At 47.1% G+C, this 15,505-nt stretch overlaps 1 protein-coding gene across 4 annotated transcripts in view; it reads right to left on the reverse strand.

Annotated features, from left to right (window-relative positions):
• MYOM2 (myomesin 2) overlaps positions 1 to 15,505 on the reverse strand; it is a 121,148-nt gene that overhangs the window by 38,228 nt on the left and 67,415 nt on the right. For all 4 annotated transcript variants that reach the window (XM_063638157.1, XM_063638164.1, XM_055289408.2 and 1 more), the window contains exons 16-23: positions 14,900 to 15,074; positions 13,325 to 13,446; positions 10,931 to 11,118; positions 8,412 to 8,538; positions 6,573 to 6,751; positions 4,852 to 4,966; positions 1,297 to 1,453; positions 1,098 to 1,204 (exon numbers count right to left, since the gene is read on the reverse strand). In XM_063638157.1, coding sequence (XP_063494227.1) covers positions 1,098 to 1,204; positions 1,297 to 1,453; positions 4,852 to 4,966; positions 6,573 to 6,751; positions 8,412 to 8,538; positions 10,931 to 11,118; positions 13,325 to 13,446; positions 14,900 to 15,074 — 1,170 coding nt within the window. The remainder of the gene's footprint in view (positions 1 to 1,097; positions 1,205 to 1,296; positions 1,454 to 4,851; positions 4,967 to 6,572; positions 6,752 to 8,411; positions 8,539 to 10,930; positions 11,119 to 13,324; positions 13,447 to 14,899; positions 15,075 to 15,505) is intronic.

Below are 15,505 nucleotides of genomic sequence, written 5' to 3' on the forward strand. Positions count from 1 at the left end.
GAAAGGACCCCAGAAAGGCAAGACGGTGTGGCCTCCTCATTTGTCCGGCTGGGTCTTGTTAAATGTGCATGAGTTTTCCCGAATGTCACCAACATTGAGCCAGACCTGCACACTCCAGAAGCCGAGTGTGATTCTGGCTGACCCCTCTGTGGGTACCTGCCCATCCTCCTGCCGAGCCCACAGCACCCATCCTGGGTCAGATGTTCTCAGATCATAGCCTCTGCATGATACCAACCAGGACAGTGATTGATAACTAAAGGATTTGCATGTAAACCTTAGGGTCCCCCTGGAGATCATTTATGCCATCCCTGGAGAGCATTTTAATAGAAAACTTTTGGAAACTCAAATGTCTTAAAGACCCAAAGAAACCCAGAGGTCTGAGGATACCATCCAGCCCTACGAGTTCACGATGCATCAAGGCCCCTTCATTTAAAAATGTCTAAGGCTGACGCTGTCCTGTGGGTGGGGTAGATGAGGGGCCACACAAATACAAGTGATGCCAGGCAGTTTAAAAAAATCAGCCCTGCCTGCCTGAGACTGTGTGCCTGGTGAACTCAGATCTGTGAACCTACCTAAGAAAACTACTGTTTTTCCCCTTGATTACTAAACAGACTTTTCTCACTTCTCTCTGCTGTCTTCCATGTGTAAGACAGCAGCAGGTTTTCACTTTGGCAGTTAATATTATTTTACACGCATAAAAAAATTTTTCTTTGATCATCCAGATTTCTCAGTATTGGAAGGAAGGGAAGACTCTTCCATCCTTAGATGTCTCATTAATTTCATGGATTTCTTAGCTAATCTGTTACCCTCTGCATACCAAACTATTAAAATGTGGCTAAGACTCAACTTTAAAAGTACAAGTTGAAGGCTATACAAGCAATATATCAGGACCAGAGACTACTTGGTGGAAACAGTATAAACTTTAGAGTTTGTTTAATTTCTAAAGTAAGTTTTGGCTTATATACATAGCCCCCACCGCCAGCCTCCGGCAAGCATACATCTTTTTTCTAAGCAAGTAAGTCTTTTTCTATGTTGGTGTCAATCTTTGAAAGTGTGATAAAACCAAAACAGGCAAGGTTCTGCCATATAAATATTACCTTCTGGGTCCAGAACGAAACTGGAGGACACTCCGTCTGTATCACTTACAGACACAGAGTAAGTCCCTAAATCCTGCTTATCCGGATTCTTTAAGTACAGCTTGGAGCTAAAAAGGAAGAAGAGTAGGTCAATGTCGATCGTTTCTGTTTGCAGGAACTTCTAAAAGTTTCCAATATCCAACTTCCAGGCCTGACTTACTGATCCCCCACGGTTTCGATTTTAAATCTCTCATCATCTGCAATCTCCTCGTAGGATTTACACCAGGTGAACTGAGACGCGTCTGTCATTTCCTGGCAGTCGAAGCCCAGGTAGATGTTGCCTTGTTCGTCGACACCGGCACTGATTTCCTTGGTGCCTGCATAAGAAGAGCATGAGGTGAGCGGCTTAGGGACACTGTGTTCTTTCAACTCTCTTTTGGGAGAGGGTGATATGGTTTGGCTCTGTGTCCACACCCAGATCTCATCTCGAAATGTAATCCCCAAGTGTCGAGGGAGTGAGGTGATTGGACCACGGGGGTGGTTTCTCCCATGCTGTCCTCATGATAGTGACTGAGTCTCACGAGATCTGATGGTTTTAGAAGCACCTGTCATTTCCCCTGCTGGGACTCACTCCATCCTGCCGTCCTGTAAAGAGGTGCCTTCTGCCATGACCGTAAGTTTCCTGAGGCCTCCCCAGCCATGAGGAACTGTGAGTCAATTAAACCTCTTTTCTTTATAAGTCACCCAGTCTCAGGTATTTCTTCATACCAGTGTGAGAACGGACTAATACTGAGGGGGTAGCCAAAACAGAGACTTCATCTTACACCAAATCATCAGTTGCATTTAATGACCCAGGACTGATCAGAGAATCATGAGAGAGAAAACACTTTATGGAGGACCTGGAGGGGCTTGGTTGTTTTGTTGTTGCTAATTTTTTTTTAATTTATCACATTTCTGCCCACTTCCTTCTCTGCATCTCATACAACTGCAGAAAACCTCTCAGGGCTGCCTCTCCGGGCCCTGAAGATCCTTTTCTCTCTGGAATCTCCTCCTCTGACCCCCAGGGGAAGCCCAGCAGCCATGTGCCCCCCACGGAGCTCCCCCTTCACACAGCTCTGCCTTCTCCTTGGGGCCTTGCCTTGTCTTGCTTGGGAGTAGGGGTTGTTTGTGGTTTATTTGCTACTTTTTGACCCAGGTGAACATCTGGCCATGTGTAAGGCATAATCTATCTCTTAGGAATTAGGAATTAGACGAGACACAGCTCAGCCTCTGCTGGTGAGTGGAAATGAGGCCATGAAGTGTCAATGCTCTCGGGTTATGAAGAAGACACAGGTGCAAGGAAAGTCAGGTGGCAGGATGAGATGAAGAGGCCACTGCAGAAAGCCATCAGGATCTTTACAGTCTGAGGCTGCACTGCTTCCTAACACTCAGGTCACACTCTGTGGCTGTGGTTTGGATGTGGTTGATCCCCTCAAAACTCATGTTGAAACGTAAAAGCCAGTGCAATGGTGTTGGGAGTTGGGGCCTTTAAGAGGTGATTAATGACTGGGGGCAGCGCTCATGCCTGTAATCCCAGCACTTTGGGAGGCTGAGGTCAGAGGATTGCTTGAGCTCAGGAGTTCAAGACCAGCCTGGGCAACATAGTGAGATCCTGTCTCTATAAAAAATAGAATAATGAAAAATCTTTTTAAAAGAGGTGATGAGGTTGTTAAGATAGACTCATGTCTTTCCGGAAACACTGGGTAGATTCTTGCTAATAACCATGGCTGCTGGTTGGTTAAACTGGAATGGACTAGTTCCAGTGAGAGTAAATGTTATAAAGCAAGGCTGCCTCCCACGCTGGGTCCGTTTCCGCACACACCCAGTTCTCTACCATGTTGTGGGGCAGCGGGAGGCCCTCACCGGAGCCACCGGAGCCACCATAGCAGATCCCGGCACTGTGCTTCTTAGACTTCCCGCCTCCAGAATCATGAGCCAAATAAACTTTTTTTTTCTTTTTCTTTTTTAAATGGAGTCTCGCTCCGTCGCCCAGGCTAGAGTGCAGTGGCGCGATCTCGGCTCACTGCAACCTCCGCCTCCCAGGTTCACCCCATTCTCCTGCCTCAGCCTCCTGAGTAGTTGGGACCACAGGCGCCCACCACCAGGCCCAGCTAATTCTTTTTGTATTTTTTAGTAGAGACGGGGTTTCACCATGTTAGCCAGGATGGTCTCGATCTCCTGACCTCGTGATCCGCCCACCTCAGCTTCCCAAAGTGCTGGGATTACAGGCGTGAGCCACCACGCCCATGCCCCAATAAACTTTTAAAAACAAATTACCCAGCCTCGGTGTTCTGTTACAGCAACACAAAACAGCCTGTGTATCCTATGAGTGTGTGTCCTGCCTTTAGAAGTATTTGCCCTTTTAAGGTTGACTCCAGGGAAGTTTTATTCATTGAAACCAAGAAAATTACCAACAGCTTTAAAATGTTCTGATAAAAATCCGGCAGTAATATTTAAAAAATGCCCTCCTTCCTGCACATGGCTTGACCATTCCAAGAGCAAGCCCTGCCAACCATGAAGATGACCCAAAGTGCTCTCCTTCTCATCCAGGGCCCTTAGTGCACAGGCAGAGATTTAAGTGCATACTTCATTTGCCATCCAAATCTTTTTAAAATAAGGACAAGACATCCATTCATTTATCTGTACACCCATCCATACGTGCACACATAACACATGTACACTCTCCCACTTATTTATCCATACACCCATCCATGCATACACATATACACATAATACATGCACACTCTCCCACTCATTTATCCATACATCCATCCATGCATACACATATACACATAATACATGCACACTCTCCCACTCATTTATCCATACATCCATCCATCCATACACATATACACATAATACATGCACACTCTCCCACTCATTTATCCATACACCTATACATACATACACATATACACATAACACATGCACACTCTCCCACTCATTTATCCATACACCCATCCATGCATACACATATACACATAATACATGCACACTCTCCCACTCATTTATCCATACACCTATACATACATACACATATACACATAATACATGCACACTCTCCCACTCATTTATCCATACACCCATCCATGCATACACATATACACATAATACATGCACACTCTCCCACTCATTTATCCATACATCCATCCATACATACACATATACACATAACACATGCACACTCTCCCACTCATTTATCCATACACCCATCCATGCATACACATATACACATAATACATGCACACTCTCCCACTCATTTATCCATACATCCATCCATACATACACATATACACATAACACATGCACACTCTCCCACTCATTTATCCACACACCCATCCATCCATACACACAAGACATGTGCAATCTCCCATTCATTTACACACATACCCATCCATACATGAACACATAATACATGCATTTATCCATACACCCATCCACACGCCCACACATAATACATGCACACTCTCCCATTCATTTATTCCAACACCCATGCATTAACACATAATCCATGCACACTCTCCCATACATTTATCCACATACCCATACATACATGCACACGTAACACATGCACACTCTCCCATTCATTTATCTACAGACCCATCCATACATACACACATAATACATGTACATTCTCCCACTCATTTATCCACACACCCCCATCCATACATACGTAATACATGCACACTCTCCTCCCAAATCATTGCTGTTCTGTAGTTTTTGTTATAAGCCTTACCTGGTCTCGCCTCTACCAGTACAGGCTCCGACGTGTCTGAGGGCTTCCCCACGCCGTTTGCATTGACTGCCCGGACCCTGAAGACATAAGTCTTACCTTGCTGCAGGTTAGAGACCTGGAAACAACAGAGGAAACACCAGATGTGTGGGGGTAAAATAAAGTTGACTTTGGAGTTTTTCACATTTTATTGTGAATAGTGCCTTTTCAAAAATAGCTTATTTTTCCAGTTGGGAAAACGATACTTAATGAGCTAGAAAAGGAGGGAAGAGGAGATTCACAGTGGTGCAGAATGTGACTTTGGAGGAATAAACGCATTCGCTACCAATCTGATAGAGCCTCTTTCATTTTTTTATCTCTGCATATTTTAAAGCAGAAGTAAAATCATACTGACTAGTTTATAATCTGGTGTTTATATTTAACATAATTCTATGGAACCAAATACTATTTTAAGTGTGATATTTAACTTTGTAAAATCATCATTGGGGCATCAAAATTAAATCCATCTCTACTTGTACATACATGGGTTACTCCTATTAAAACATGCTTGGATAAGAATCAAAATATATTTACTAAGCTTCTAGTCGATTTATGTAGCTGATTCTTAGAAGCTGACTCATTCTAAAGAAACTGGCTGTTTCCTGTCATCAAAGCGTTTCCGGAAGGTGTCACCTGTGCAAGGCCCTCTCGGCCTGTGCTCAGGTGCCGGACCCAGACGAGGCTATGCTTTAGGGAAGGACGCAGGCCCGCCCCACCACAGGGCCCAGCACATAGAGAAGAAAACCTCTGGGTTAAGGCAGTTGGCAAGTCAGCTGGAGCAGGTAGGCCTCCTGGGGCTCAGTTCTTACACCTGACCCAGTCACTGAGGAACCGCAAGTGCTAAAAACAGAAACATTTGGAGAAAGAGAGGCTGGAGGAAGTGACACGTTATAGTTTTGCTCCATGTATGAAAACCGTGTGTACATCTGTGTGTGGTGTTTATCAAATGGACTTTAGCGATCACATGAATTAAGTAAATTAAATGCAGGACATGAAGTGGAAGGACATAATACAATATGCACCATCCCTGTGGAAAGCACACAGACACAGCCCGTGAACAGACAATTAACAGCTATTAGACGCAATGTGGAAGAAAACAGGCATGTCTGTGCAGTTCCCCAGGAGCGAACAGCATGTTGGTGTGAATGGAAGGAGGGCGCTGCGTCCTCAAAGCACTGTTCTGCCATCTGCTGGGCCCCATGATGTGCATGGCGGCTGCATCCTCAGCAGCCACGCCCCAGTCATTTGAACAGGTTCACCTTGGGGCTCGGTGCTGGCTTGAGCAGAGATCAACAGCACTTTCACACAGAGGGAAAGGCCAAGATGAAAGACTTACCTTTATTTTTTGTTGTTAATTTGTTTTATTTTGTTTTTTGTGTTTTGTTTTTGAGACAGCGTCTCGCTCTGTCACCCAGGCTGGAGTGCAGTGGCTCAATCTCAGCTCACTGCAATCTCTGCCTCCCAGGTACAAGCAATTCTCCTGCCTCAGCTTCCCGAGTAGCTGGGATTACAGGTGCCTGCCACGGTGCCATGCCCGGCTATTTTTTTGTATTTTTAGTAGAGACAGGGCTTCTCCATGTTGGCCAGGCTGGTTTCGAACTCCTGACCTCAAGTGATTGGCCTGCCTCTACCTCCCAAAGTGCTGGGATTACAGGCATGAGCCACCACAGCCGGCCAAGACTTACCTTTAAATAACGGTTGGCCGTTGTCGTCTGATTGACAGTGATCCACTCTCCAGCATCCTCCTCCCTAAAGTCCACAAAATATCCAGAAACAGGGCTGCTGCCAGAGTACACGGGGGCCTTCCACAGCATGACCAAGGACGTGTCCCTGACCTCACAGAACGTCAAGTCGTAGGCAGGACCTGCGAAGTCAGATGCCACCTTGCGTCTGCGCGCATAGCCAGTCCAGCACACCCACTGCCCGACCCAGCCCTGGGACCCGCTGCTCCTCTGGGACACCCCCCACCAGGACCATCCGTATCTGTTCCCCATCTGATGTTTATCAGCCTCTCTCGGAGAGCGGGGTAAGGAGGGTGCTCAGTGTGATGTTGGGGGTTGGGGAGGAGGGCCCAGCCTAATGCTCCTGCCGCCCCCTCTGTGGGCATCGGGGCCATTGTGGATCTACGTAGAATCATTCCGAAGTCCACACTGCATTCTCAAGACCAGCAGATGCTATCACAGAGAGGAACGGTGTGCAGAAAAGGACAGGTTCTCAAGTTACCCTCCACGGGGCTGGACACCTGGCAGTCACAGTCACTCGGGGAGCCTGCCCACCTGGCCGGAAGCACATCGCTGCAGTCCTGTCCTCTACAAACACCCACGGCAACTCTGAGGGCATGTGGTGCAGAGGCCCAGGTCCAGGCAAGCACCAAGTGGTGCAGGGAACCGAGAGGCAGCCCCGCCCCATCCTCAGCCAGTCTCACTGCGGCCTTGAGCCTTGAGAGGCCATCTCCTATCAACCCTCAAAAATGGCTCGGGAAACTAGAATGACTTTTTCTTCTGTTGGTTTTCTAAGGTCCAAAATTTAATTTCATTAAAACAAGAAAGGTAGGAAGGCAGGAAAGAAGGAAGCAACGAAGGAAGGAAGGAAGGAATTTTCTAAATGACTTATTCATCTGGATTCTTAGCAGCTGATTTGCTAAGTCAAAAGACACTGACTGAAAGGAAAAAGGCAGTATACTCTGGCCATAACATTGGAACACACTCTGAACTTTGAACTTTTTCAGCTTCAACTTTCAGGATTTACTTAGTCAAAGTATGAGCATATTATCCATTGCATTTGATTCCTGATAGGTTAGAGACAAAGAAATCAACATCTAGTACGTGAGAACTTGTGAAAACAGAGAGAAAATGTTAGCAGGTCATGGTGACATGAACCTGTGGTCCCAGCTACTCATGAGGCTGAGGCAGGAAGATGGCTTGAGCCCAGGAGTTCAAGACCAGCCTGGGCAACATAGAGAGACCTCATGTCAAAACAAAAAAACCAGTAGAGTGCGAGCTAAATAAATGCAGATCTGCAACAATTGTGCCTTTTAGAAATGGAAGGCCCAAGATCCCCAGATGGCCTGAGAGGACAGCAGGAGCTAACCCATGAATGAGAACCCTGTCGTGCCTCCTAGCTGGGGCCCAGGCTCGCACCTTCCCCTCCACCTGTGACTCTCTCTGCCTGCTCCTTTGGGGTAGGTGACCTGGGCCACATCCACGTCATAGGTCAGGGGATGCGTGGGGAGCTGTCCCTCTCCCCACAGTCTGGGTCGTCCTGTGCTCCCTCCCACCTCACCCTCAGGGCCTCCTACTCTGCCCTCATCACTGGCCTCTGGACCACGCACAGCCCAAACTACATGCTGGGTCTGCCTGATTCACAGCCCTGCACAGCGCCTGGTGCACGGTGGCTCTGGGGCTGCGGGTGTCAGAGGAACAGACACGCTGTGAAGGCTGGTGAGGCCTGAGCCGCAGCCACAGAGGCCCCTTCCCAGCCAGCCTGTGCGCTAGAAGGCGGGTGTCCTGGGGGCAGTGACTCACCGGGCTCCGGCATGGTCCAGGCCTCACACTTGAAGTGCTCACTGGGATCCGAGGGCTCCCCGATGCCGGCAAGGTTGACGGCAGCAATTTTGAACTCGTAGAGTGAGCCTTCCGTCAATCCGTCCACCTGTTCAGATTTTGTTTAAATTAATACATGAGATAAAGGATGCATTACAGCCCACTGACGGGGAGGAGCTGTTATAACTGGCTTGTGAAATAAAATATGAGAGGAAGGAACGTTGTCGGGAAATTAGACCAAATATTTCAGGGAGGCCCTCGATGTGCCCGACGAGCTGCAGCTGTGTGAAACCTTACGTGTCCTTCACTCAATCCCCAAAGGCTCCTGTGGGGGTGGGGGACAGGTGATACCCCAGCGGCAGGTAAGGAAACTGAGGCCCAGAGAGGCGACGGTCACCCAGGGCCAACTCAAGGGCAGAGGCCTGGAGGAAACAGGCACTCAGGCCACGTACTGTCCCCTGAGCGGGCCCTGCCCTGGACCCAAGGCGGGTCACCCTGGAGACAGAGCCCACCACGTCCCCCATACTCGGACTCTGCAGGACAAGAGCGCCAGGCTGCCCAGGTCCCTGGGGTGCTGCAGTCCAGGGCCACCCACAGGGCCCTCGGGGATGCTGCCTGGCTGGGGGACAAAGCACCAGGGAGGCCTTTGGCCAACACGACGAGCCTCGACTCTGCAGGGCTAGTGGGACAAAAATGCTATCTGGGTAAACATTATCTCAAAAAGTAGCTTCCAAAGTAAGATATCTGAGGCGAAACGGCTTCAGCCCGTGGTGACGGCCTTCATCCTCCTCACTGGACTAGCTGTGAAGCATTCAGAAAGTAAGCAGGTACTTTTCTCAGGAATCTCGGACCGAGTAAAGAACTGTTGTGCTGCGCGAGATGACCCACGGACAGAAGGAAAGACACTGTGATCTCGCTCAGATGTGGAATCTGAAACAGTAGCACTCACGAAGACAGGGAGCTGAAGGGCGGGTGCCGGGTCGGGGAGGCGCTGGACAGAGGGACAAAGTTCCAGCAGGAACAGGAGGGGCGAGTTCTGGCGCTTCCTACACAGCATGGTGATGATTTAGCCCATAATAATGTGCTGTAGACGTATTTCAAAAAAAATTTTTAAATAGATTTTAGGCCGGACACAGTGACTCACACCTGTAATCCCCGCACTTTGGGAGGCCGAGGCGGGCAGATCACCTGAGGTCAGGAGTTCCAGATCAACCTGGGCAACATGCTGAAACCCCGTCTCTACTAAAATAATACAAAAATTAGCCGGGCGTGTTGGTGGGCGCCTGTAATCCCAGCTACTCGGGAGGCTAAGGCAGGAGAATTGCTTGAACCTGGGAGGTGAAGGTTGCAGTGAGCCGAGATTGTCCCACTGCACTCCAGCCTGGGTGACAGAGTCAGACTCTGTCTCAAAAAATAAATAAATATACAAATAAATAGATTTTAAATGTTCTCACCACAAAAAATTATAAGCACTGGGAGGCAATGGAGATGTTAATTAGCTTGATTTAATTATTCCATAATGTAAACATATATTAAAATATCACAATGTACCCCACCTATACGTACAATTATTATTTGTCAATTAAAAATAAAATAATTTTTAAGTTGACAACATTTAGACATTGTAAGGGGTCAGAACAGAGGTTGAACGTGGGCAAAATATCAATAATGTCACAGCAAACTGGAAAGTTGCCTATGTATCATCATATGTATATAAAATATTTATAAAGAGAGAGATTTATAAGTCAGAATTTTCTAGACGACAAACATTAGATCTCCAAAGGCCTGACCCCCTCCAAAAAAGAAAGCCCTCCTGTTGGTGTTTAAGTGACTCCCCTGAGGTCTGTGGCTCCCCAGGGTGGGACGGGAGCTGCAGTGTGAGATGAGGGTCATTCCTCCATGCTCAGATGAGGGGTCAAGGGCCGGACAGGGCAACAGGACAATGGCGGCCAAGGGTGTGTCTGCATCTGACCCCAGATCTCTGAGCTCTGAGTTGATGTCCTTGCCACTATCTGCACCTGAGTACCAGGGGCACTGCGGCAAGGGACTCTCTGGGAGGCTTGAAATGCAAGAACGTCTCAGGGAAGTGGTGGGTGACAAGCAGAGAGCCAACGTCACTCTTCCTGAACAGACATTCAGCGAGACTCTCCCCTCAGGCACACGCATGAGACTCTGTCCCTGCCCTCAAGGCCTCAGAGCCTGGAACAAGGGACATGGTTACCATCGGTACTGGGACCAGATGCTGGTCACACCAGAGGTCATGGACTCATTGTCAGACCCACTCCATCACTGAGCTCCCTTCTTCACTCCTTCTCAGAAAGAAAAAGAATATGATTCCCAGGACCTTTTTAGCTCCCAAACTTCATGATCTCATGATGCTATTTTTTAATCCATTTTTGTGTCTGTATCAAATTATCTAATGTCATCAAACGCGGAAACAGTGCCCAAAATGTAAAGAACCACCCAGACAAAAATAGACGAAGAAATAAAAACCAACTGACCGTTAGGATTGTCGGTGTGCTGGGTGAGGAATTGACCTCGTGCCAGTTTTTATGGTGAACTTCACGCTTGTCCAAGTAGTAACCCAGGATGGGTGAGCCACCACTGAATTTCGGGACCTTCCAGCCCAGGGTCATGGAGTGGCCGTCACAGTTGAGGAGCGTAATCCCATACGGATGGGACGGGACAGCTGCAAGGAAGCACAGCCAGGGAGTTACCGAGGGCCTCAGCTGGGGGCTTTGTCCCCGGGGCAGCCAGCTCCAGCGTGGCAGAGGGAGGAGGAAGCAACTTGGAGACGGGCCTGAACACTGCGCCCTCGGATCCCCTCAACCCACATTTAACCACCTTGGTCTTTACACATTTTTAAAGAGGATAAGCACAAAATTAAATAAAAATTTATCTCATATATATGTATTGCCATTTCTAAGTGTATCTATGGAGGTTTCCATAGGATGAACGGTTTAAATCTGGTATGAACATTTGACACAGCAGAAGATGTCCTGCCTTCTCTGTCCCCTGAACAAGAAGCTTGGAGAAGGAGCTTTCACCTTTACAACCATAAGGAATAACTACTCTGCATCTGTGGCCAGAGATCACAGATACGATTCCATTTTGTTTTAATTTCCTGCACAGTTACAGGAACTTCAGGTTCCTTCAAATGAGTGTGAATTCGTGTTTCCGTGTTTGAGCAGGACATTTGAAATGGACCTCTTCTCCTAACAGGTCAACAACAGATGGGCCTGAGTTGCTTTGCCCCAGTTCTGAGTCACTTCGATGTGGCCATCCTCTGTTACCTGAGACACAGGTGACTAGAATTAAGTGATTCTTATCGTAGAATAAAAACAGGCCGGGTGCGGTGGCTCATGCCTGTAGTCCCAGCACTTTGGGAGACTGAGGCAGGATGACTGCCTGAGCTCCTGAGTTTGAGATCAGCCTGGGCAACATGGTAAAACCCCATCTCTACTAGAAATCAAAAAATTAGCTGGGCGTGGTGGTGGTGCCTGTGGTCCTAGCTAATCAGGCGGCCGAGGCATGAGGATCACTTGAGCCCAAAAGCTCAAGGCTGCAGGGGGCTGTGATTGCACCACTGCCCTCCAGCATGAGCCACAGAGCGAGACTCTACGTCAAAAAAAAAAAAAAAAAAAAGTAACTGGTTTTCCTTTAGTAGGAATGACTTTAAAAAGACAATGGGAATGTTTGAAAGTCCCTCCTGGAAAAAACTGAGAGGAGATTAATCTTAAAACAAAAGAGTCGGCGCTATTGTACCTAGCTAGGTGTTATCAGATTTGACATTCCTTGGAAATCCAACAGCAATATCATTAGAAGATAAATTTTAATTTCTGAAAATCTTGCAAATTTAGTCGAAGATGAAAAATCATCAACAAGCAACACAGTTCCCTCTGAAGTGGGAAGATAATACTGTGAATCCAAGTGTGTCATATGTGGCATTTGTGTTTCAAAATGTTTCTGAGTATGCGCACTTACTTGATGTGGTGCATTTCATGAGAAAACAGAAAGCCACGAGGCCGCAGCACAGCTTTATACAGCAACTATTCTAGGGATGGTCCCTGAGATTTAGGATCCCAATTGTCTCGTTTGATCAAAATAATAAAAACTGTTAAACACCACTATTTACCAGCAAAGTAACAAAGTTACATAAACGTGACATTCTCTGAAGTGACTAAAGTTCCTTGAACTGAGAACAGCTAAAAAGCCCATTGATGTCACTGTATTTTAGCACATATTTTGAAAAGAGAAATGTATCCCCTACAACATGTATATATATATATATATATATATATATATATTTTTTTTTTTTTTTGAGACAGAGTCTTGCTCTGTCCCCCAAGGCTGGAGTACAATGACAGGATCTTGGCTCACTGCAACCTCTGCCTCCCAGGTTAGGTGATTCTCCTGCGTCAGCCTACCGAGTAGCTGGGACTACAGGCGCCCGCCACCACGCTCGGCTAATTTTTATATTTTTAGTAGACACAGGGTTTCACCATGTTGGCCAGGATGGTCTCAATCTCTTGACCTCATGATCCAGCCACTTCGGCCTCCCAAAGTGCTGGGATTACAGGCATGAGCCATCGCGGCCAGCCTACAGCATATATTTTAACATGAGTAGAGGTATTTGGCAACACATGTAACCTCTAATAATGTTTTCTATTTTTAATTTGCATTTTATTAGTGTATTATCATTTCTCCCTCTCACACTGTCATTTCCAAGACAAGCAGCCAACCGAGAGGCTTCAAAGAACCTCATATTCTCTGTTCAACAATTTAGTTCCCTTCTCCCCTTCAATAACATTCCAAATGGCCTCATAAATGTTTATTCATGCAGAAATGACAGTGTACGGGAGCAACTGGTGCAGAACAGCCTGTGAGTGACTTACTGAGTGCAGCCTGCACTTTTATGATGTCCGATTCCTGGGAATTTTCACTCATCCCCACGGCATTGACCGCCTTGACTCGGAAGATGTACTGCTCTCCTGTGGTTAAGCCGTGCACCACGAACCTGAGAAACACAGGGATCAGGGTCAGAACTGCCAGGCTCCACTTTTTCTCTCCTGCAGCAGAAGCAAAAATCATCCTGAACGTACCATAAAAAATTGTTATGGATAACATACATCCTTCATTTTCAATTCTAGTTAATTAGCTCAACATTTAGAGTCGGAAAGTAAGGTCAGAGCACCCAATTATAGCAGGAGCTGACTACACGTGGTGTCAAAGCCACTTGTTCTGGGAGTTCACCTTTGCTTTTGTCCTTTCTGGACCTCGTCTGCATCAGAGGTCTATTATCCAACAGTATGCCATTCCTTATCTGAAAGAACCCGTGTATGTAAAACTTAATGAACAGTAACCACACTGCAGTGGTTAAAGGCCAAGACTTGGAAGTCACATGGACTAGGCTCAAATACTGGCTTTGACACCTCACAGATGTTATGGCCTTAATCAAGCTCCTTAACCCCCGTAAGACTTTGTTTTTCTATTTGAAAGATGGGGATGATAATTCCTACCCCACAGCATTGTTGCAGGCATTGCATGGAAAACTCTAGGTGGAGAACTTAGCACAGGTGCCTTGTGTATGATAGATATTCAGTCCGTGTAAGCAATTATTATTTATCATATATAGTCAATAAACATTCACTAACCATTCCCCTGTGCTGGAATCATGTTTTAAGTTTCTTATTCTGATCGATCTTTCTGCATTTGGTGTGGGCTGTGAAGAACATCTAATTGTTATTCTTTTCAATGACATCTCTTCTTGTTAGCCACCACTTTTTACAGTGTACTTTTTTCAGATTTTAAAAGGAGAAATGGCTGAGCCATAATGGATCATCTATCCACAAGGGTGGTTCTGACAGCTGCCGACATTTTCCTAAGACGCGTATCGCAGAGAAGCCTAATAACCTCAGACACCCCTGCACACTCCGCAGGCAGCAGGAGCAAGTTTCTCCAAAGGCAGGGTCACTGGCTTTCCCCCTGCAAAGCAACCAGCATGCCCCCAGGCTGCCCCCACCACAAGCGAAGAGTCAGCGCCCGGTGAGGTCTCCATTAGGCGCTGGAGAATAGAACTACCAGGCACGTGAACAAAGCAACTTTCAAGTTCAAAAAAATAAATACAAGAAAATTAAACGACTTTCACATCGTAGTCGCTATTTTTAACTCTGCTATTCAAAGAAAAGTCCTAAGTGCTAATTATGTCAGGAAAAAAAAAAAGGTTCTGGAACTCTCCTTTCATCCATAAATAAATCGTGTCAGTCGAGATCAGCAAGTGCAGTAACTAGCTCACCCAACTGGTCAAACTTTTAAATTATACAGCCCTCGTGTGTGGCTAAGACAGACTCATTTATGCAGAAGCCTTGCGGCCATGGTACTCCCTGTGCTGGGGTCACAGGGGCCTCAGTGGCCTTGCTCCTCCTGCTTTATTTCAGGGCCGACTCCAGGGCTGGGGAGGGAGGCCGCACCTGTTGTATCCGATGGGCTTGTGGTTGCAGGGCTCCCAGACGTTGGTTCCGGCCACACAGCAGTCCACGTAGTAGCCCAGCAGGTCCTCCTCATGCTTCGGTCGGTCCCACTGCACCACCACTGACGTCTTGGTGTTTCGGGAAGCAAGAACCCGACCCGGAGCAGAAGGGACAACTTTTCGTAGGAGACAAAAGCAGTCGGTGAAATGACATCGTAGCTTTGGAAGCTACACCAGAGATCTTCCAGCCCTTTTCACAGGGAACTGGACAGCCAGGTTGGGGGTTTTGGAAGAAATTCAGCCAAGGGGTCTGGGAGCAGGAGAGGAGCCCTGGGCTGACCACCAGAGGGCCATTGGGAGGTGCTGGTCTCTCTGATCTCTTCCCAAGCTCCACACAACTCCTAGGGACACAGGATGACATCCATCCTGAAGCCTCCTGTCCCCCACCAGAGCTGTTAAAAAGATCCTCTGTTGGCACCAGGGATGAGGCTACCTGGGAAACAACTATTTTTTGGACTGGAAATTAACCAATTTTAAGAAAGTAAGACTCAATTTTATCAGATCTGTTGGAATCTCCCAGGGGCACTCAAAATTCGATCATGACCTG

This window comes from Symphalangus syndactylus, chromosome 1 (genome assembly GCF_028878055.3).
Source record: "Symphalangus syndactylus isolate Jambi chromosome 1, NHGRI_mSymSyn1-v2.1_pri, whole genome shotgun sequence".
Classification (NCBI taxonomy): domain Eukaryota; kingdom Metazoa; phylum Chordata; class Mammalia; order Primates; family Hylobatidae; genus Symphalangus; species Symphalangus syndactylus.